We start from the raw sequence: 22,808 nt of genomic DNA on the forward strand, positions 1-22,808 counted from the left end.
TAAAGACATGGGTATGGAAACCTGGTTGGCAGAAAAAGAAAGCTAGAGTTAGGTTTAAAAAATGGGATCTTTTGACTCACTAAGAGAGATCCTAAAGTCTCAACTAATGGGCTAAAGGGAGACCTGGAGACGAAGGGAAATATGACTATTAGATTCAAATGTTGGATTAATTGGCCTAATAATTAGAGTTTAGACTTATAATAAATATTAAGAATCAGCCTTAGCCCAGAAAATATAGATGATGGATGGATATGAGACAATAAAGGTTACTCTATTAGTAAGCTGTGATGTATTAGGATGAGAATTAGAAAATGTTTATGAAATAAAAATAGAATATATTTAAGTAAGTACGGTAATACGTGTATTTTAGACATTTAACTTTTGTGTAGTGAAATAAAGGAAATTTGGGTTACCAGAAATTTGAATATTATGGATGTTAAAGGTTAAAATTGGAATACTGTAATTAGAAATCAAGAATTAGGTAAAACTTAATTCTTGAATGGATATGTATAAACAAAAGATAGATTGATAAATGCTTTGATTGAGCTTGCTATGGCTAGAAATTCACTAGTTTAACTATTATTAACTATTATGAGATAATAAAAGCCCAGTCTAGTACAATACCAACAAAGAGGAAAAATAACAGCTCTCAAAAGAAACCAGCATGGCTGCATAAAGAACTCTCTGATAAATTGAAAGATAAAAAGGACAAGTATAGAAAGTGGAAAAAGGGGCACATAACTAAGGCAGAATATCAGCAAATAGCCCAAGCCTGCAAATATGAAGTGAGGAAAGCTAAGCCTCAAAATGAACTAAGGCTTGTGACCAAAGTCAAAAATAACAAAAAAGCTTCTTTCAACATGTAAAAAACAAGAAAAAAGTGAAGGAAATGATTGGTCCACTAGTGGGTGAAAGTGGCAAGGGAGAAAGCAGAACTATTTAACTCGTTTTTTGCATCTGTCTTTACACAAAGGGAAAAAACAGACCAACCTATCGAAAATAGTGCCACAAAAAACAATAGAAACGCAAATTAAGATAGGCAAGAAAATGGTAAGTGAGCACCTGTCCAGGTTAGACGAGTTCAAATCACCAGGACCAGATGGATTACACCCCAAGGTTCTCAAGGAACTGGCAGATGTGATCTCAGAACCATTGAACTATATTTTTCAAAGATCCTGGAGCACTGGGGAACTACCGGAAGACTGGAAAAGAGCTGATGTGGTTCCCATCTTCAAAAAAGGAAAAAAAATGGACCCAGGAAATTACAGACCTATCAGCCTGACCTCAATACCTGGGAAGATTCTGGAAAAGTTAATCAAACAACAAATCAGCGAACACCTAGAGGCAAACAAAGTCATTACTAACAGCCAACATGGGTTTCTCAAAAACAGATCATGCCAGACAAATCTTATTGCATTCTTTGACCAAGTGACAAAATTAGTGGATCAGAAGAATGCTGTGGATATAATTTACTTGGACTTCAGTAAGGCATTTGATAAAGTAGATCACAACCTACTACTTGATAAGATAGAAAAATGTGGGTTAGACAGCATCACCACCAGATGGATCCGTAGCTGGCTGACCGGCCGTACTCACCGTGTGGTCCTCAATGGAACCACATCTACATGGAGGGAAGTGTGAAGTGGGGTGCTCCAGGGCTCTGTTCTGGGCCCAGTGCTCTTCAACATCTTCATCAACGATTTGGACGAGGGGATAGATGGGGAAATAATCAAATTTGCAGACGACACCAAGCTGGCAGGAATAGCCAACACTCCAGAAGACAGGCTTAAGATACAGGAGGATCTGGACAGACTTGAACACTGGGCACTATCCAACAAAATGAAATTCAATGGTGAAAAAAGTAAGGTTCTACATTTAGGGAAGAAAAACCAAATGTATAGTATAGGGGGTACCTTGCTCAATAGTAGTAACTGTGAGAGGAATCTCAGAGTCTAGTGGAGAATCATTTAAATATGAGCCAGCCGTGTGCTGCAGCTGCCAAAAAAGCCAACACAGTGCTAGGCTGCATTAACAGAGGGATAGAATCAAGATCACGTGAAGTATTAATACCACTTTACAATGCCTTGGTAAGGCCACACTTGGAATACTGCATCCAGTTTTGGTCACCACGATGTAAAAAAGATGTTGAGACTCTAGAAANCAGTGGAACAACCTGCCTCCAGAAGCGGTGAATGCTCCAACACTGGAAGTTTTTAAGAAGAGACTGGACAGCCATTTGTCTGAAATGGTATAGGGTTTCCTGCCTGAGCAGGGGGTTGGACTAGATGACCTCCAAGGTCCCTTCCAACTTTATTATTATTATTATTATTATTATTATTATTATTATTATTATTATTATATCAAATGTTAATGGGAAATAAGAGGAATTTTTGACAATGTAACCTGAGATATGTACTAAAAATGCTGTTACTGAACTATTGATTACCCAGTCACCATGTTGCTTTCTAAATACTTGGATGCTAAAATTGGAAAACTAATAAAATTTGTTACACACACACAAAAAAAGAATGGATGACCACATTGGCCTCGCCTGTTGTCCTATAGAGCACTGGAATCTGGGAAGGTCAACCACACAAGGGCTACGAAGATGCTAGGTAAGAAACCCTGCACCCCTCGGACATCCAGCCAAGGGAACCAGAAGCTGCAGCTTTTGACTTAACCCGTTGGTGAGCTCTGGGCTATGAAACCTCCACTGGCCTTGAACCCAGGCAACATGAAAACCCGATAGAAAGCTATGAACGGCATTGCAGAATAACACTCCCAGTTACAACAGTGGACCTCTGGTGCCCCTAGACTGCTTCCATTGGGATTGCAGACTGACCTCCGTGTCCACAGAAAATCTGCACCACGGATAGAATAAAACTTAAGAGTGTGATCTAAAATTGTATGCAATGGGTTAAAAAGGCTTTTTACACACGGATTGACTTAAGGTTCAAAATTGGTAAATAAGGTGTTAGAGATCTTGATTGAATAAAGATTAATTAAATATGTGAACCTAGTAAGATCTTTTTTCTGTATTAATATGTTTGTTGTGGATATAACAATTATTTGGATTGGATTTAAATTGTACTGAGTGGGTTAAAAGAGTTTTACATAGATATTGATTATAGATTTAAAATAGACTAGAAATGTATTTTTTGGAGTAATATTCTTGTTTTTAGGAAGGATAGCTATTTTGTAATGGAAGGAGAATAAGAGGGATTTCTGATAAAAGAAATATTAATAAATGAGTCATTAGATTAAAAAATAGAATACTTGTAGAAAATACAAGAATGTTATGGTTGAAATAATATGTGTATTTCAGAGATAAGGATTATGTCAAGGAAAAAGGGAAAGGAGGGACACCTGAAGTGTTAATAATATGTTTATTTAAACCAAATTGGAATATGGTAATTGTAAATAGTAAAGCTTAAAACAGGATTTGGATTTATATAGATGAAAGGTTATTGATGATTGTTTTGATTGATTGAATTTTATTGAAAAATACATTATTTGAATATATTATATTTTTTGAGGGAAATCGAGAGGGAGTTTTAATGATTTAATCTGAGTTATATATGTGTTGTGGCTCCGTCTTGTGAGCCCCTCTTATCGGAGGAAGAAGGCTCCGAACATGAAGGAGAGGAGATGGCCAGGCCTCCCTCTCCAGGACCCTCCTCTTTGGCAATGCCTCAGGTGTCTTCCGACGGAGAAGAGATTGACCAGGGGCCAGGTGGTTCTGAGATTGGCCAGGAGCCAGGTGTGTCGGATAATGAGGAAGAAAAGTTGTGGCTGGATCCACGCCAGCGTAGAAGTGACAAGCATGCGCAGCAGAAAAAGAGACGTGCCAGAGATTAAGCTGAGTCACTGGACCACACCCCACAGGCTATAAAAGGGTGGTGGTGGCCATTTGGACCTCTGTGACGGACAAAAGCTGAATCTCTGGCAAAGTAATCTGCTGTGGATTTAAACTGTGTGTATTGTTTTTGTTTCTGTGTGTTTGGAGTAAAAAGGTCTTGGCAGGCAACTACTGAGCTGCTGCCAAGTTTCTTATCTGTGCAGTGGTGTCTGGAGAAGTCTTTAAACCTTGGCTGGCTGTTTGGGTGTGTGGGTCGGAACGGGGACAGAACAATATGTATGATTTTGTTTTTGGATAATTGATTACCCCGTCATCACGTTGTTTCTCAAGCACCTTGTTGTTAAAATAAAAAATCAATAAAACTTGTTTTTTTTTAAAAAAGAAAAGAAAATCTGCACCACGGTGTGTCTCCCTTGAACCCGAAAGCCTGCCGTACAGCTTAGCAGAAAGCATAAACTCAGGTAGTGTAATTTTTGTAATTGCAGACAAGCTAGAAACAGATTGGATATCAAGAATTAGCAAATTGCTATTTCATCAACAAGGACATCTTAGACACAACTTGTCACATTTTAGAGATGCAATTCAGCCATTTCAAATATTAATTTGTGCGACTGCACACTTGTTCGGGGTTGCTCATGAAAGTGGCACTGTGCTGGCAAAGGCCAAAGAGCATGTCCTCTGCCCAGAAAGGCTTTTATTAATCTGCTTTTAAAGAACCAAGAGTTATTCTTTCTGCTTCACAGTGAGAGCAGGCTGTGTCCTTCATTCTTTGGCCCTCAAGTTGCTCTTCACAATTCTAATCAGCTTCTGGGCCTTGTGCCCTCAAGAGCATGGAGCTGAGTTCCAGTTCTGCTGGTTCGCAGTATCTTGGGGCATACACAAAGCATTTCTCCAGACTGCTTTAAGATCGCTTTCCAAGCTGCTCCTCCTGTTAAAATAAAGAGGAGGTTAAGCCTATTTAATTCATTCGGCACTTGGACTAGCAGTTTGGACAGTTATCCCTCCTCCATTGTGGAAGAGATTAGAACTTACGTTCTTCAGGCTTCTGCACATTTTCACTCACAGAGAGACAAGACCAGCCAATTCACTTTTGCTCTGGCTAAGTCTCAGCCTGAGAAACGGGAGCTGAGAGTCCGAAGCTTCGCCTGAATCAGAGCCAGCCCCCCTTGTGTCCAGCTGCCTCTCGCCCCTTCCCCACCACTGAACTTCAGAAAGCGGATCAGCCACAGAACAAGTGCAGACAAGGTGCCACACTAGGGGACATCTCCGGTAGGAATAGGCATCACAAGGATCCTACAATAATCGTAGCTACCAAGGCCGGTCCTATGAGCAAACCAGACAAATTGTTCATCCAGTTTGTTGAGGTAATTATCAAAAAGGAGATACAAACTAAGTTCAGACTTGGCCTCAGACCCAAAACCTCTGTCCTGGCCACTTGCTAATCAATCCATGAAGGCGGCATACTTAGCTTGCTAAAAATACCTGTTTATAAGAGAAGTCAACGGCTGCAGTCAGCAACGCTGGACTCAGCACCCTGTGCTGTTCATTGGTCACTTCTTTTACATTTTATGTGAACTGTCTCAATGACAGATTTGAAAAATAAAAATGGAACTTTTCCATAACTGTGTATACTGTGAGTTGGTATACAGAATTTGCTTCTAAAGACATAGTGACATACCCTAGCTTTACAGCTGCTTGAATATTTACTCCAGTGCACCCTCCAATATGTGAGCTTCCCTCCCTCTAAAAGCCAGGCTACCTTGACAGTCCATGCGAGTTCAGCCAGGGCTGCTTCATACTGCTGGAGGAGAGGCTGAATGGAGGCGCTCTGGATCAGCTGTGGCTGCAATTCTGGAAGACCTGCATCCTTCAGCATCTTTAGGAACCTATACTCCTAGAGAAGGAAAGCGGGTTAACATCACAACTTCTCCACACTGCAGCAACGGTGGCCTTCCCCAGCAACTAGCAGGTTCAGTGGAAGTGCACCTAGCCTCCTGAAGAGGTAGTCACTGGATGCCCAGACATCAGGCCCTGCACTTTCCTGGGCCCTGTGCTGACCCATCCTTGAATGTGCCGCTGACACGCACCACTCTTAAGTGGCATGTGATACGTGGCCCCGCTGCACCTGCGGACTGCAGAACACCTTCCGAGGAGGGTCTCCGCTCCTACCTGTCGCTTGAGGAGCAGGCAAAAAGCCAGGCCTGCCTTCCCAGCACGAGCGGTTCTGCCCACCCTAAACACAAAAGGCATCTGGTGAGATGAACAGCCCCCCTCACCTTCCCCAAGACCAAAAGTGAAACTTGGGGCTTTCAGGGAGAGATCAGAAAGCCCCCTCCCCACGTTCCTCTGAGAAAAATACCGGTGAATGTAGGTTCTGATGAACTGAGGGGCATCGTAGCTAATGACACATTTCACACCACCAAAATCGATCCCTCGAGCCGTGGCGTCCGTGCTGACCAAACTGTTCCGGAAGAGACACACAGAGCAATTAATTGCTTTGCCCATGACACAAATAATTCAAGCATGATCAGACTCCAGCTGTGAGAGCCAGTTTGGTATATTGGTGGTGAGGGCTAGGACCGGGAGACAGTCACTTTTAGTCCCACTTTGGGCACAAAGCCAACTGGGAGACCTTGGGCCAGTCACGCTCTCTCAGCCCAAGGAAGGAGGCAATAGCAAAGCACCCCTGAAATCTTGCCAAGAAAACTGCAGACATTGGTCCAGGCAATCACCAGGAATTGAGGCTGACTTGAAGGCACTCAAAATAGCAATAGCACTTAAGACTTATATACCTGCACCTGGGGGCTTCACAGTGTTTTACAGCCCTCTCTAAGCAGTTTACAGAGTTAGCATCTTAACCCCAACAATTTGGCTCTTCATTTTACCAACTTCGGAAGGATGGAAGGCTGAGTCAACCTTGAGCCGGTCAGAATTGAACTGCCAAACTGCTGGCAGCCGGCAGACAGCAGAAGTAGCCTGCAGTACTACATTCTAACCACTGCACCACCAAAGGGAAAAAAAATGCAGCTGTGCTAGTCAAAGCACTGATGGATAAATCTGAGTGTTAGAAATTGGAATCAGAAATATGTAGCATTAAGAGCAGACTATATTGCAAAGGCAAGTTGGCAAGATTTTGTTAGCAAAACTGGCGGAGAAGACCTCATTGTTGAAGGCCTGAACAGAGAGCCTCCAAAGAGAAGCACTGCCCTGGTTAGGACCACAGCCTCTAAATCCTGATGCAAAGAGGCCCTGGTGCAGATGGGATCAGCAGGGGCACGGTAACATTTCAGAGCAAATGATGCCAATCTCCTTTTGGAGAGACTCACAGCTGGATCTTGCCTTGCTCAAACTCCTTCAAGGTCACCTTCCTTTTGCTTGGGCTCAGCTTTGAAGAAAACTCAGCTACCTTCACTCCACCAAAGGCCTGTATTAGCAGGAAGAGTCTGAGGACAGAGAGAAGTGACAGTTGGGGGAGAGGGAACCGGCTGGGTGAAAGATAATGGTTTTGCACAAGGACAGTCAGTACAGCTGGCAAAGATCCTTGCTGGAAAACCCACAGAGTTGTTGCCAGTCAGGTCAGGCAATAGGGACCCACAACCAGGGGCCTGATCTGATGCAAGACCAGCTTTGCCATAAAATCTCACCTGTGCGAGGTTTCCTTGCTGTTGGTGAAGCACAGCACTTGGGAGAATTTCAGTCTTACCAGGAAATGCAGGAGGAACAGCGGTTTCCAGTTCAGACTGCATGGGACATAATATTGCTAGAAAGAAGGAAAGGCAGCATTTGCCTGCGAGTCCAGCTCCTTCTGAAGCTGCCTCACTCGAGAGCAGAATATTCTGAAGAGCTTACCCAGGCCAGTCAGCAGCCACTGTTTGGCAGTTCTGCTTCGTGTACAAATCTATGAAAATACATTTTTTGACGGTAATACGCTTTAATGATTTAATTCTTTTATGAATTATCCATTATTTATCAACTCTTGCAGCAGCTGATCAGGTATCTATTCCACCCTCAAAGCTGGAAAACAGGGGTGCCTGGTCTCCAAAACCAGTCCCGGCGAAAGAGATGCTTCCAGTTCCTGCCCTATTAGTTTCCTTTTGGTGGCATCCTAGAGTAACTATTTTGAGGACAGTTATACTGACAGTGTGGAATCAATGTTAAGCAAATAAACGTATTTTCCTGGGCAAGGGCTCCTCTTCCGAGGGCACAAAGCACATGGACAAGATCCAGGGAAGGGACACTTACTGAGAGCCCCTCAGGGAGATTGTACTTTCCCCTGATGCACGGCTGAGAGCCAAGCACATCGGCCCCTTTCTTAGACTGAGCTGGCGTGAAGAGGCGAGGCTGGTAGAGGCCCAACCGCTGCAGCTTCTCGGGGTCCTGCGTCAGAGTGGCTGAGAAGAGGAGCCTCTGCAGAGGGAGCCGGGGGCAGCAAGCCCTGAAAAGGGAAACAGGAAAGGGAGAACCTTCCTCCTGAAAAGCCAGCCGCCCTCTCGGTTGGTTCCTTCAGGCTCAGTCCCCCCTCCCCTCAAGGGGGTCTCTGTGGCAGGATGTGAGACCTCTGGCTCAACGCAGACGACCCGCAGAAGCCTCTTACCTGGCTGCTGTGGAGGGAATTGGCTGCACCCTTCTGAACAGCCCAGTGGGACCAGAGCCCTTTTCAGCCCGGTACATAGCCTCTATCACTTGCTGCAGCCAATCCTGGTGCATGTTGTCAATCATGCGATCTGCTTCGTCAATGATCTGCACTCAGAAATAAGCGGGAAAACCCTTTCAGACACGTGACTCTGGTCTGGCAGGTCGGCAACCATGGTGAGTGTGTCTTGCCAAGAACTTAGGCTGGGCTGCTTGCTCCTTCTTGAGGGCAGGATCTTTAGGCACAAAGCTTGTGATGCGTAAGCTGTGATTCCAGGTATTCACTGCTCCTGCTGGCAGCTTGTTGAGCTAACAAGAGCCCAGCCAGCCACATCCCTCGCTCCCAATTTACAGGCCCAATCAAAGGAAAATACCAGCAGAAATATGCTGGGAACTGCTGAACTCATGTGTTTCGTACTAAAATGTGAATATGCAGAAGTAAACATGAAAGCCCTTTTGCCTTGGGGCACAGGAGGAATGCTGGTGCTCTCATGGTGGCTGCTCAAAGGCACGGTTTTGATTTAGAACCCCCTTTTGAGAGTTGCCCTCACCAGAAAACGAAGCTCTCGCAAGCTGAACTGGGGACTTTGCTGGAGATGGTCCACCAGGCGTCCTGGGGTGGCCACAACAATGTCTGCCAGACTACGAAATCCCATCAGCCTGCCCAGAAACAACAAGGCAGAAAAATTAGTAGCAGCACCCTTGGAAATGCTGCTTTGGGTCCCATCCAGATGTTGATTCACCCTAGACCTTGACTGCTTTCCTATCTCTTTCTAGGAATCAGAAAGCATTGAGCAAATGGGGAATTGACAGGACAATCAGCTATGAGATTGCACAAAATATCACATAATTGGGCAACAAAGATCAAACCACAACACATTCAAGGTCATGTTAGGATTAAGGATTCACAAATGCATATATACAGCAGACTTGGACCTTAGTTACTGCTCGCAGACAGTCCTCTTTTCAGGGTCAGAACAGCTGCAGTTGACTCCTTCTTAGGATGGTGACAAATTTTGTATCTCTTTATTCAAAGATAACAGGCCAAAGCAACAAGATTAAATCAATGCACGGGTCCAGGAGAATGGACTTACGTTGTCTCAACAAGGGACTCTTGTTCTTTCGTGAAAGATTTCTGTCCAGTAAGCTGGACAACTTTCAGCCCAGTCCCATCAGTGTAAATGTTGAATATTTTAGTCACCTATCAAAAGAAGTCAATGTTGAAAGAGAGATGAACAGGGAGAAGATGAGCATGTGAACATCAGGGAGGGAGGGAGGGAGGGAGGGAGGGAGGGAAAATAGTAAAGGGAATGGCATCTCCACATCCCATCCTTCCAACGTATCCTTCGCCAGAGGGAGGCCCAGCAGTAGGAATACTCAAAGGCTCTGCAGAGAGGTCATCGGGACCAGAGAGAACATCTGGTATCCCATTACGATCACCAGCAGCCAGGAGAGCTGCTGTTGTTCTGCACACTCTGCTTGACAGTCAGCAGACTCTGTGCCTCAAAGTCATCTGGGAGCCCAGCTTGTGACTGCCCTGGGGGGAGGGGGCCAGTGAAGCAGCCATAGCAGAGATTCAGCAGTGGGATTCTCTCCAAGGCAGGTTCCCTGATCCTGCATTGCCTTCTTTATGAAATAAAGGAAGACCTGCCAGGGATGTGTGGAAATCAGGCTCTCTACGGACAACTTGACTGTATTTTTTTTCTCTTGTCTAAAAATGAGTATTTGTTGCATTTGTTTTTTAAAGTATTATTTGTTTTTACTGATCTCGTAGGAAACTTCTTAGTGCGAGGGGTCTGATGACATTATCTAGCCTGGAAATGAAATATCTGGAGGAAATCAAGAAGCTCAGAGAGCACCAAGAACTCAACTGTCCTGAGCTCCTCCTATTCTCTTCTATTGGAGCATCAGTAATAACAACGGCATCTCCCACTACGCTTTGGTCACCTGGCAGGCGGCTCTCAGGGCAACCATGACAAGCCACAAGTCTGTCTGCCAGTTTTATGAGGCTCCGCTGCAGATGCACTAACACAGTGTGAGCACAGGGTTGTAGCAACACCTTCATTTCCTGGGATCTGTCTCTCACCCAGGACCATTCTCAAGGTAACCCACTCCAATATTCCTCTGCGTGGAGAGAAAAAACAGGGGCCACAAAGACCCTCCTGCCTTCAGATGATACCTGCTGGGCCAGCTCTTTGGTGGGCAAGACTGCCAGAGCCCGTACATGGCAGACAACGCGGTCCAACAGGGCCTGCCAAAACAAAAACAGGAGATCAGAAACAGTCTTAGGGTTCTGTTACATCCTCCCAACAAGTGCAAAAACCCCAACTCCCTCTTCAGAGAAACACAGGTACACATGTTGTCCTGAAAGATGAGCTGAGGGCTGCCAGAGCACTGACCACAATTATCAATTGCTATTATCCCTTCAGATGACCTGCAATATTCTTTTCACTCCAGTTCTTCTATTTCATCTTTCAAAGGTACTTAAAACTCTCTACAAAACTTTCAGTTTTAAGGTAAGAAAATCAAATCTTTGCAATTAAATTAAACCTAAATACTCAAAATATAGAAATCCTAGAAGCTGGGATCTTTGGATGCTTCCACTGATCACCTCTGGCATTATCATATGCTTCGCAGCACCAGCTGTGGATCCTGGGGGGGGGGAAGGAACACTTTGGTCCTGGATGATGCCCTGCACACCCCCAGACACAACCGGCAGGGCTCGATTCCAGCTGAAGCTCACCTGCACCACCGGAATGACGAAGGCCAATGTCTTGCCACTGCCGGTGGGGGCTGAAACACAGATGTCGCTTGGGGGGTGGCCACCCCTGCCAGCTAAGGCCCCACTGGGCCCACAATTCAAGATGGCGGGAATCACCTTGGCCTGAACTAAAGAGAGTGGGAAGAATTAGTGGATTGCCACCCAACAGAAGAACACCTGAGAAGAGTTTCACACAAAAACAGTAAAAATGTCTCAAACATCCATTGATATGAAGAAAACCTTGAAATATTTTAGGTGTTTGCCACAGGCAGTAACAAAACTCAAATAAACACCTGTTTGAGAGATCCTTGGTGCTCTCTGAGCTTGGTCGTTTCCTTGCAGACGTTTCATTACCCAAACTAGGTAATATCCTCAGTGCTAGTAAGGAGTGGGGTTTGCTCTCGGTTGACGTTCTAGTCGCTCCCCCTGTCAGTACTGGTGGGGGTGGCCTTGGCGGTTCTTTGGTTGGGCTGTTCACTGTGAGCTTGTTTGGCAAGGGCCTCCATGGGACAGGTGTGTTCACACAAAGTGGGCTCCTCCTTCCTCATTCACAGGCAAACCAATTCATGAATTTGGGCAGAAAGTTGAAGAACAAAGAGATACCAAAGAGGCCTTTGTCCAAGTCTGTGTCTATTTTTAGATAATTCTAATACAGCTCAAAGATTTGTTGCACATAAAATTTTATTTCTTGAATTCTGTAGCAAACATAAGAAAAGTGTCCTGCATAATATCTCTCAAATTAAATATTAAAAGAAGGCTATAGTGGCCTTAAATAAACTCCTTTTTTACAACCCTGTAATCCGTTAATTCAGGGTACAGTTAGGGTGGCTGGATGGAGTTGATTGTTTCCTGACGCCACTCGGCGTTCATAGAGATATTTTTTCTTTGCGTCCTAAGAGAGAAACATCTGCCACTACCTAGGATTGAACTCTCAACTTTCCGAATGGGAGGTGAGCATCTTCACCTCTAGGCCATCACCCCGCTCGCTCATTACAATGGCCTCAAATGACACTCACCAAAAATACTATGCTTAAATCAAAAAACATTAGTTGATCAACACTATTATTCCCCCAAGGTTGTCTGCTAACTGCAACATTTAATATACAAAAAGTGAAAGTAGCATTTTATTATTACATCACTTCCAATATGAAAACTTTGTGAACGAACTTCAGAAATATGTAGCCGACTCTCCTCCTTATTCTGATACCTGGAAAGAGAGAGGCTATGCCACTGGCGTGCAGCTTCTTCCTCATCTTAGGATGGATGGCTGGGACATCCTGGAGAGGGACGAGGTTCTCTCTGATCTCCCTCCAGAAGAGCTGCGGCTGACTGAACCACCGTGGCACAAAAGGCGGCACCTGAGCGTTAAATACAGAGTCCTCAGCTTGGGAGTTCAACCACCCAGCCTAGGCAGGAACCCCTAGAAGACAGGGATTGCCCAGCTTCTGCTCTGGACCCACCCACTGAAGGGAAGCCCCCCGCCGCCCCTCTCAATAGCTTCGGTCAAGGTTTCTGTTTCTAACACTCAAGTAATCTGCCCTAAACCAGGGCTAAGAAGGCAGCAGTTCTGCAAATTAAAAAGCCAGAGCTGCCAGGAATCATGGTGAGTAGAAACGTTCCTTGCTGAAGTAGCTAGGTGTAGGATGAGGGGGGTTGGTGGGTCTTCTCCTTCTGAGGGGGACGGTGTTTTGGGGTGGCTCTTGCTTTCACAGTTTTAGACTGAAATAGCTTCTGGGCTTTTTAACTGACTATACCCCATCCTCCTTTTGGCCTATGGCCAAAGTAAAGATTTGATTTGATGTTGGTTAATCATCGTGTTACCTTGTGCAGATTCTTTTGATCACAAGGACCAAGGACAGTCAGGCTAGAAGGTGGAGAAGCTGTTCTTGAATTTGGTGTCAGCATCATCTGATCCTCTCCGGCTCGGCTCTCTTTGTCTCCAAAATCTCCCATTCGTTCTTCTGTTGGGGTAGCTTTGTTTTCTGGATGAGTCTCCAACATACTTTCATCTCCTGATAAAAGGAACAGATATAAAACAAATAATTTGGTTTTCAAGAAATATTTTATGGAAGAAAGTGGCTGAACTTAAGGCATGTCTTTTTAGGCAGGAAGGGGCTCTACATAGAGAACATTTTGTAATAATATCAGAAATGATATTTTCTAATAATATTTGTTGGCTTGTTTAATTTCTAGGGGCACTCATCTCACATATGTGACTCTGAGCAGCCTGGAGAATGAAAAAAAAAAACACAAATAAAAACAACCAAAATATAACAAGGAAGACAATTAAAACCATTTTAAAAAAACGTAATCGGTGGGCAAGCACCCCCAAACTCACTAACAGTACAGCCATTTTGCAGCCCTGCACCACCCCTACCCGATGGCAAAGCTCAGCTTTTCCAGAAGGCCAGTAAGGTCAGTCTAACCTCAGGGGAAATGATGTTCCAGCAGGTAGGTGCCAAAGCAGAAAAGGCTCTCCTCCTGGGCCCTGTCAGATGATATTCCTTCACAGACAGGCCTGCAACATGCCCTTCCTGCTGGACCTGATGGTGGACTGTCAAGTACCCTTTTCAAAAAGTACCAAACCAAAAAGCTAAAGGAAGAACAAAGCAGGTGGCTATTTTGTGCTGGCATGGGTTCTTGCCGTCTGTTGGTAACAGAAATATTGATACCAATGAGGTGCCTGCATTAACAGCCACACGATGCAAGCAAGAAGGGAAGAAAATAATTCACTGAACACACCAAAACAGGTGAGTGTAGATTGTGCTAAGAGAAGTAAAACCGCAAAGTTTGTTGCATTTTGCTTAGGAAAACTGCCACTATGGAATAAGTGCTCTGCTCAACGGTCTGAAAAACAGCTTTCCTTCACAGAGTGACCGGTACCCAAATGAAACCTGCCCAGGCAAAACTCCCAGAAGGACCCAGCCAAAATCAAAACTTGTTTTACCTTCAACTGCTTCTATCTTTCCTTGACGTGCTCTGGAATTCCCACCATTCTTACTTTTGCCTGAGTCATCTCCTTTCTCGGGCAAGCTTTCTGCCCCACAAGTATGTTGTCTTGGGTTCTTTTCTCTGTGACTTTGGGTTGAAAGAAATTCCTGACTTGCCTTCTTCTTTTTGCTTGTTTGTTTTAATTTCTTGTTGGTCTCTTCTTCAACTGTTCCAGATGCCAATCGCTTTCGTTGCCCAGAAGTGGGCCAGTTCTGCTCCTGTTTTTGCAGCTGCCGAGTCTTTGCTTGCTCCTGCAGCCGATGTAAGAGCAACTGGGACTTACATTCTGGATTATCCTCTTCATCACTAATGTACCTGGGGATTTCCCGGGGAAAAGTCATTTTAACACATAGACAAGTTATTCATCCTTGGAGGTTTGATGGGAGAGAAAACCAAGTAGTAGTACCTTTAATGTTCAGTTGAATATTCTACTTTTTAGCTACCTTCCCTCAGTTTTCATTTTTGCTTTTGTTTTAGAGCAGCATATGCTACTTTAGGGCTACTGATTGCATGTGAAAAGAATTTTCTGAGGCGGAATCTCAACTGAAGAGTTTCCTTGTTTTATTAGTTAGTTATTAGATAGTTATGCAGTTATGCTCAGAATGATCAATGGCAAATGTGGCTACCAAAAGCCACAGTGGCTAGACACCATCAACGCCGACACCAGTCAGAGCATGAAACAACTGAAAGAAGCCATACAAGATCAGAAAATGTGGAGTTAGCCCACATAAATCAGACTCAGACATAATTAAAAAATAGATATCATATCAATTAGTATATTTGTTTTTCCAAACTGGTATTTTAATTTTTGACCATTTATAATTTAAACATTTTGAGAACTTTTTGAAAGGCTGGTAAAACACCATGCCAAGTAGAGCTTTATAGGCCATCACCAGCATCTTAAATTGAACCCAGAAGCAAATTGATAGCTAATGCAGCTCGCAGAGTAGATTGAAGTGTGCACATAAATACTAGCACCACATTTTGCACCCCTGAAGCTTCCAGTTGTTCTTCAAAGGTAACCTGATGCAGAATGTATTACAGTTATCCAACAGGGGGTGACCAGGGCATGAAGGGCCAAGTGTAGGGCCTCCTGGTCCAGGAATGGGCATAGCTAGTGCAGAATGGTATCCCGCCATGGGAAGGGAATGGGACTAGAACAGGGCTTTTCAACCTTTTCACCCATTGTGCCACTTTTAGGATAAGGCAACATACGAGTACCACCAGTCGCCTAGCAAGGTGTCAAAAACTTGATGACCAAAAAAAAAAAAAAGGAACAAAGTGATAAAGTACAGGCAGTCCTCGACTTACAACAGTTCACTTAGTGACTGTTCGAAGTTACAACGGCACTGAAAAAAGTGACTTATGACAATTTTTGACACTTATGACTGTTGCAGCATCCCCAGGGTCATGTGATGTACATTCGGATGCTTGGCAGTGTCTGTTGTGAGTCCGGACTCCACTGGACCTGGCAGTGGAGTCCGGGGAATCAGAAGAGGAGGGGCCTGGAGAGCCATCAGAGTCGGAGGAAGGCTCTGATGAGCCCCAGGACTTATAATCTGATAAAGAGCCTGGCCCTTCCAATCGTGCTCAGGCTGAAACTCAGCTGTGTGGGGAAGCTGAGTCAGACTCTGAGGACTCACAGCTAGAAGACATTAGAGACGCTTGCAAATGCAGACTGGTAACAAGAGAACAGAGGGAGGCAATGGGGTGACTCCAAGGGAGGAGGAGAAGGCATTGAGAAGCCACGCCTTGGAGCTGCATAATAAAAAGGGAAGGTGTGGGCGGTGCTGGTTGCTGAAGGCAACCGTTTGCAAAGGACTCAAGTTTCATGGAATCCTGTTTTGTTTGCCTTGCTTGTGAACAATTCTCCGTTTGAATCCTGTTTTGTTTGCCTTGGATAATTCTGTTTACATCGTGTTTTGTTTGCCTTTGCTTTTGGGATATTTTGCAGGTCTGTACCTAACTAATAAAAGAGGTTTGTTTTCCCTGCATTTCCAGCCTACTTGTTAAAAGAGGGATTTGTCCTTGTGAATTAATAAGGACTCACATAGGCTGGGACACTTTTTGACAAGCGAAGTCAATGGCGGGGGGGGGGGGGAGTGCCAATTCATCACTCAGGTTGCAGGGCACCTGTGGGGGGTGCGGGCAGAGCTGTGGGGGGGATCTTTCCCTCCCTCATTGTCCCTTCCTTCCCTCCCTCCCATTATCCCTTCCTTCCTTCTTTGTCCCTTCCTTCCTTCCCTCCCTCCCTCATTGTCCCTTCCTTCTCTCCCTCCCCCCTCCCCCGTGCCCAGGAAGGAACAAGGGGAGGCTGCCAGCGTGGCTGGTGGCGGTGCTGCCGGTGGCCATGGCTTGAAAGGCCACTGTAAATTGCTGGACAAGAGCCGCACAGCGTTAAGAGCAGTGGCAGGACGACATTTGTAATGAGGGAGAAAACCAGGCATCCCCTGAAGGAGATCAGCAAATGGCCATCGCCCTCTTCACACACCCGTGGACTCCGGGGGAGGGGACACTGCGAGTGGCATGAGTCCACGTTACCTGCACTACTCTGCGCAGACCCCAGCCTGGTTTTGGCAGGCAGTGGTGCATTCTCACCACCAAACGGAGTGGCCAGGCAAGGCAAACCAGTGACATGCCGAACCTGCCTGTGCACGTGCATAGGCTGAGGAGAGCACATGCGCCTGCCTCTGCGCGCGCACAGGCAGGTTCGACATGTCGCAGCTTCACCTCGCCCGGCCACTCCGTGGTTCACCTTGCTTGGCTCAGCCGCTCTGTGCGGTGAGGAGGGAGGGAAGGACTCTCATGCCACGACCCTTCCCCAGCTGCGTTTTTTGCCTCTTTGTTGCTGCCACTCGTGTGTGCACCTGGCCTGTTTTTTTGTCCTCTCCTCTCACCCCTCCTCCTGCTGCTCCTTTTACCTTCGGTGCAGCTCCAGCTGACCCCCCTCCTCCCAAGTCTTTTTTCCTCTCCCTCTCCCCCCCAAACTGCTTCCTTTTATATCCCTTCCTGTCTCCGCCCCATCCCCCTCCTTTCTCTTCCGGGGGTGCCAATCCTGGGGCTTTTGCCTTGCTCCTGAAGACTCGCTCACGGCAAGTCCTGTGCTGCGCCGCTTTGGCTCGTTCCCTCCGCTACCCTGGGCTGGGCAGGGCTGCGTACCAGCTGCCAATGTACCACAGCGATACACATACCACCAGTTGAAAAGCCCTAGACTAGAAGACTTCCCAGCCCCCTTCCAACCCTATTATGTTATGTTCTATGACAAGAGCATTAAGCTGTGCAAAGGCCATGATTGTCTCCTACTCTCTGAGCAAGTCATGAATTCAGAAGGACCCCTAGATTGCATACCAGGTCTATCTGGGGCAGTGCCACCTCTTCCAGAATGAAAGATAGTAAAGTTTTGCATCCTGGTGGCCCCAAAGCTGCTCAAGTCTTGCCAAGGTATGAGCATGATTACTACAGGTAGTCCTCAATTTACAACAATTAAGCCAAAATTCTGCTGCCAAGCAAGACAGTTGAGTCATGCCCCATTTTACGACCTTTCTTGCCAGTTAAGTGAATCACTGCAGTTAAGTTAGTAACATGTTTGGTAATTTGGCCTCCCTATTGACTTTGCTCATCAGAAGGTCACAAAAGGTGAACACGTGACCCTGGGATAGTGCAACCTCATAAATACATGCCAGTTGCCAAGCATCCCAATTTTGATCACATGATCACAGGGATGCTGCAGTGGCAGTGTGAAAAATAGTCACTTTTTTCAGTGCCCTTATAACTTTGAATAGTCACTAAACAAATGGCTGTAAGTCAAGGACCACCTGCATTACATGTATAAAGTAGTCCTTGAGTTATGACCGTAATTGTGCCCTGCAACTTTTTGCAAGTCATGATGCATGTAAAGCGAGTTACCAAGCGACTGGACCCAATTTCACATCTTTTGTAGCAGTTATGCAAATGCTGTGGTCATTAGGCAAACCCATTGTTCACTATGAAGCTGTTTTTCTGGAAAATGGAAGAATATACAGGTTTCCAGCAAAACTGCCTTAAATTGCAGTCATGTGACCATAGGCATGCTGCAAACAGCAGTAAATGCAGGCAGTAGCATAGTGCTGCAAATGTGGTCATGTTACTGATGGTGGCTGTGGTGACATTACAACCGTCAAATAAACATGTTAAAAAAGTATAAAATTTTAAAAATTGGGAGAAAAAAAGACAAGCAATATTGAACAATTGTATTAGTAACCTTGGGGATGTTGAACCACAGCTCCCATCATCCCCAATGTCGGTGATGAGGACTGCAATTCCTTTATCCCTGAGGAGGGTGGATATCTAAGCTTTGTAACCCTCGGAGAAGCATTTGTGCAAGACAGAAGCCACCACTTAATCAGCCGGCTTGGAGGATCGCTATTATGTACATGACATGTAATCGCTGGTGCCAGTTCTTTAGCTGGTGTCAGCCTTCATTTGCATCGAGATCCTCCCAAGACCTAGAATGTCGTAACGGGCGTATTACATACGCGGATCCAGCCGTGGGGCCTTTCGCCTTTTACAATTGACCGATGGAAATTTTGTAACTCTTAGGAGATTTTATCAGCGCTCGGAGACCCGAGGTGCGATAGCGGCACTCTAAAAATGCTGTTACACATGTTACTACAGAACATCTGGATATTCTTATGCCAACCGCTTCCTCCGTTAACAAATTGGATTTGTTTTTAAAGCTTGCCTTAACTCACTCGCTTAATGACTCGAGTTCGGGCTTTTGCTTACACCGTTTTCACCGCCCCGCATCGGCTAGGGACATTCCGGAGATTTTGAAGGCGTTGCCCGTTTCTTAACCTCTCGAGCCCGGCACAGGCAGTGCGCCTTTTGGGTTACCGTTTCCTACCTCCATCGCTTTAAACCTTTTAACTTGCCCTCAAGGGATGTTAAATGGCGCACGTCCGAGGCCTTACAGGGTTGTTCCCGCGCTCAATTCGACGGGCGCGGCGGGCGCCAGTGGCCGAGTAAACGAACAAGCGCCGCCGGTGCGACCCGCTCAGAGGACGGCTACCAGCCCCCCCCCCGGAGCTCCTCATAGGACCCAGAACATTTGCCCAACAAACCCGCTCCGGAGCCCCAGCAGCCTCCCTCCCACCCTGTTCCGTTCGGCCGGCCAGCCCGCCGCGGAGCCCAAACCACGCGGCCTCACCTGCGGACCGCGAAGAGCGCCATTTTAGTCGGCGGCGCGTCCCGATGAGGTCAGCAAGGCGCTCAGGGCCCGGCCCCTCTGCGCGCGCGCGCGAGTAAAGACACAGCCAGAGCGACTGTTCGGAATTCTTTATTGCCCCCCCCCCCGCCCCGCTCCGCTCCCCCGGGCGGCCGCGACGGCGCCGCTACGCGAAGGTGGAGCCGTTCCATCCCACGTTGGCCGGGGCCATGTCGTAGAAGTTGATGTAGACCCTGCGGAGAGGGGGGGGGGGAGAAGCGGGATCGAGTGAGAGAGAGGGAGAGACGGAGGGAGACCCGCCCACCGCCCCGCCCCTTACCTGTCGGCGGGCACGCGCAGGCGCTTGGCCAGGAGCGCGCTCAGCATGGCGCTGTAGGCCTTGTTCTGCGGCGCGCTGATTTTGCCGATGCTGTGGAGGCTGCAGATGGCGCAGGGCGCGCTGGAGCCCCCGAAGGACATCACCTGGTCCGGGTTCACCTGCACGGAGACGTACTGGGGAGGAGGAGAGAGAGAGAGATGGAGGGAGGGAGGGAGGGGGGCGCTCATCCGGCGCCCAGAGCCCCCACGTGCCCCGCCCGCCCCTCACCTGCGCCGGCTTGCCCGTGGCCTTGGCCAGCTCCTCGGTGAGCTCGGCCAGCAGCCCCTCGGGCAGCGCGTCCCGCGGGACGTTGGTGGAGACCACGAAAGCCGGCATGGCTGCTGGAGTCGACTGGAGGAAGGAGCGGCGGTGCTGCTGATGCTGGCCACGCCCCCAGGGGTCCTCGCTCCCGCTGCTCCCCGCTCAGCCCCTCCTGCGATGGGCGGGGCTGCGCCCTCCGCGCTGCCTTCTCGCCAGGACGGCCCGCCCGCTGCCCCTCAGCGCCCTCGCCAGGCGGGAAGAGGAAGGGCAGTGAGGCGGAGGAAAGGGGGGAGCGCGGGAGGCGGCCCTGAGGGAAAATTGATAATTTCCACCGACGTCCCCTCCTGAGGGAAATAAAGTCCTTCCAGAAGGGTGGAGAAACCGGCAGGGAAGATGAGAAAGAAGGCAAGACCTGGACCGGAGGAAATGGGAAAGGGAAACTGAAGGAGGAGGAAAGATTTGTTTCTAGTCCCTGTAGTTTCCTTGGCAAAGTTTTTCAGGAGTGGCTTGCCATCGCCGCCTGCCTCGGGCTGAGAGCGGGTGGAAGAAGAATCACGACCCCCGTCCTCAGAAAAGGAAAGAGCAGCCTTTCCTTCCTTCCAGATAGAAACCAAACCAATTAACAAAAGCCTCGGAAGAAAAAGAACCACCCATTGCCGGAGGCTAGGAGAGAGGAAAAGCCTGTCCCTGGCGAGCGGCTAAGAGCGTTCTGCAAGGGGATACATCGTACCTGACAAGCCGCAGGAATGGAGCGAGAAGCGGCGTCCGCGCTTCAGACAAAACAAACAGAATTAAGCTAATAAAAACAAAAGACAACTGAATTTACATTCTCCTCCCCTCCCCAAGGCCAGACTTAACCTCTTTCACCACCAGAGAAAATCTGGCAGGGGCAATCAAAATACCAAAGAGGCATCTCTGCCAGCTGACCGGGAACCCACTGCTATTGTCCCTGAAACCGCATGAGGGAATCCCAAAGGTGCTTTTTCAGGAGGCAACTGGACTTCCTTGTGTTTCTTTTGAAGACGTTTCACTTCTCATCCAAGAAGCTTCTTCAGCTCTGACTGGATGGTGAGGAATGGAAGGATTTATATTGGATGAGAAGCGAAACGTCTTCAAAAGAAACACAAGAAAGTCCAGTTGCCTCCTGAAAAAGCACCTTTGGGACAACCATGACCTGGATTGTTAAGTCCTGGGAATAATGGCGCTTGAGACGAATCATCTCCAACAAGTCTTTATTGTTTGCTCCACTCTCGAACAACCAGAGCAGAGGCACGCAGGCCTCTATTTATACCCTCTGATCCCCGGGCAAGTTCAGCCAATCATGAGACGGGCTTTTCCCGCCTTGCGCATGCGCACAAGGCTGGCACCGCTCAGTCTGGTCCCGGGCAGCTTCTGCAAATGCCCGGGACTCTTGCAACGTCCCGAGCCTGCCTCTTGCAGGCTCAGGACACAACACCCCTTCCCCCTGGATGAAATAAGATTGCGCCCACATGGACGCCATCCTATAGATGGTAATATAATTAATAATGAAATAAAGTTACACAATGTATAAGGCGTGGGACTGTTCCTTTGAACCAGATCCAGTGACCCCCCGACCTTGTTTTATTTAAATACAACCCGCCAGTACATTCAGTCAACTCTTGCTATGTACCTGTTCACCTTACGTAATCGGCTAGGTATTTGGGAGGGCCTCTTGCCCTGAGTGACCTTCTCAGACCTGGAGAGTTTGTATTGTTATCCCCGTTGCCGCTTGCTCTAGGTGAAGTGCCCTGTTGAGCAGCCCGGGCCGTGTTGGTCGTTAAACCTGGTTGACCAGCCCTCAATGGTGTTATCTAACCCCTGTGAGTTCATTCCCGTGAGTTCATTCCCGTGTTTCCTGAAGGAATGTGGGATTCCTGGCTCGTTTCTGTAGTGCTAGGGTCTAGGGATGCCTCCCTGTTTAGCCCTGATGCGTGAGGACATCCTCCTCTGAGCCCTTTCAGCAAGGGACGTGTTCCCCCTTTGTATTGCCTGCTCTCTTGCATGTTGTGAGTTGTGAGTACGCTCCCAGGTATTCTCCGTGTCTGGAGTATTGCTTGATAGGGGTGGATAATTAGTCTGCCACCGGTGGGACTGCCAGGCTGGAGTGTGTGTGGGGGTGTCTATGTACTCCCTTTCCCAAGAACTGCTACCAGAAGCACCTGTGGAAGTTGGGTGTTGAGTACCCGTTTCCCTTCCCACAGCCAACGTAGGCTGTTGATTTTGAATCCCAGAATGCATTTCCCATTCCTCCTCCCCCCCAGAGGAGACTGAGAAGGAACTATAGGCGTGTCCCGCCTCACACGTAATTGATCGATGTGGCGGCGAAGTACGCGGCCGTCTGGCAGGGACACCTCGTAAGACAGAGGCCCCGAGACTTTACAGACCACAGCCGGTACCCAAAGGTGGCCAGGCCCGTAATTCCTGGCCCAGACAGGATCACCTTCACGAAGGACCCGTGGTGGGCGTGGCTGAGACACCTGAGCAGCAACACGTTCCGGATGCAGCCTGTCCAATTTAGTCACGAGCCGACGACCCCAGCGGAGTTCGGCCAGGCACTTACCCGTGGCAGTGCACGGAGTAGTACAATGTGCCAAAAGAAAGTCAGCCAACCTGTGATGCCAGTTGCCGTAAGTCAGCTTCTTGAGGGCGTCCTTGGTGACGCGGACCATCCGTTCAGCCAGACCGTTGGTGGAAGGATGGAAAGGAGCTGAAGCAGCGTGGC

The 22,808-nt window shown here is 47.4% G+C and overlaps 2 protein-coding genes across 2 annotated transcripts; both read right to left on the minus strand.

The window, feature by feature from the left end:
* Nucleotides 1-4,318: 4,318 nt before the first annotated feature.
* DDX51 (DEAD-box helicase 51) lies at nt 4,319-14,584 on the minus strand. Its single transcript, XM_015820868.2, has 15 exons — nt 14,200-14,584; nt 13,074-13,264; nt 12,460-12,610; nt 11,235-11,380; nt 10,671-10,742; nt 9,586-9,692; nt 9,043-9,151; nt 8,454-8,599; nt 8,102-8,294; nt 7,504-7,619; nt 7,186-7,302; nt 6,219-6,320; nt 6,029-6,092; nt 5,619-5,753; nt 4,319-4,787 (listed from the first exon to the last, which is right to left on the minus strand). Exons 1-15 carry the CDS (start codon nt 14,582-14,584, stop codon nt 4,761-4,763), a joined length of 2,061 nt encoding a protein of 686 aa, XP_015676354.2. The 3' UTR covers nt 4,319-4,760.
* Nucleotides 14,585-19,575: 4,991 nt separating this feature from the next.
* On the minus strand, nt 19,576-20,185 carry MIF (macrophage migration inhibitory factor). Its single transcript, XM_015820877.1, has 3 exons — nt 20,033-20,185; nt 19,766-19,938; nt 19,576-19,679 (listed from the first exon to the last, which is right to left on the minus strand). Exons 1-3 carry the CDS (start codon nt 20,138-20,140, stop codon nt 19,613-19,615), a joined length of 348 nt encoding a protein of 115 aa, XP_015676363.1. The 5' UTR covers nt 20,141-20,185; the 3' UTR covers nt 19,576-19,612.
* Between the last annotated feature and the right edge of the window lie 2,623 nt (nt 20,186-22,808).

Source organism: Protobothrops mucrosquamatus, unplaced genomic scaffold, assembly GCF_001527695.2.
Source record: "Protobothrops mucrosquamatus isolate PMUCROS unplaced genomic scaffold, P.Mucros_1.0 scaffold1196, whole genome shotgun sequence".
Classification (NCBI taxonomy): domain Eukaryota; kingdom Metazoa; phylum Chordata; class Lepidosauria; order Squamata; family Viperidae; genus Protobothrops; species Protobothrops mucrosquamatus.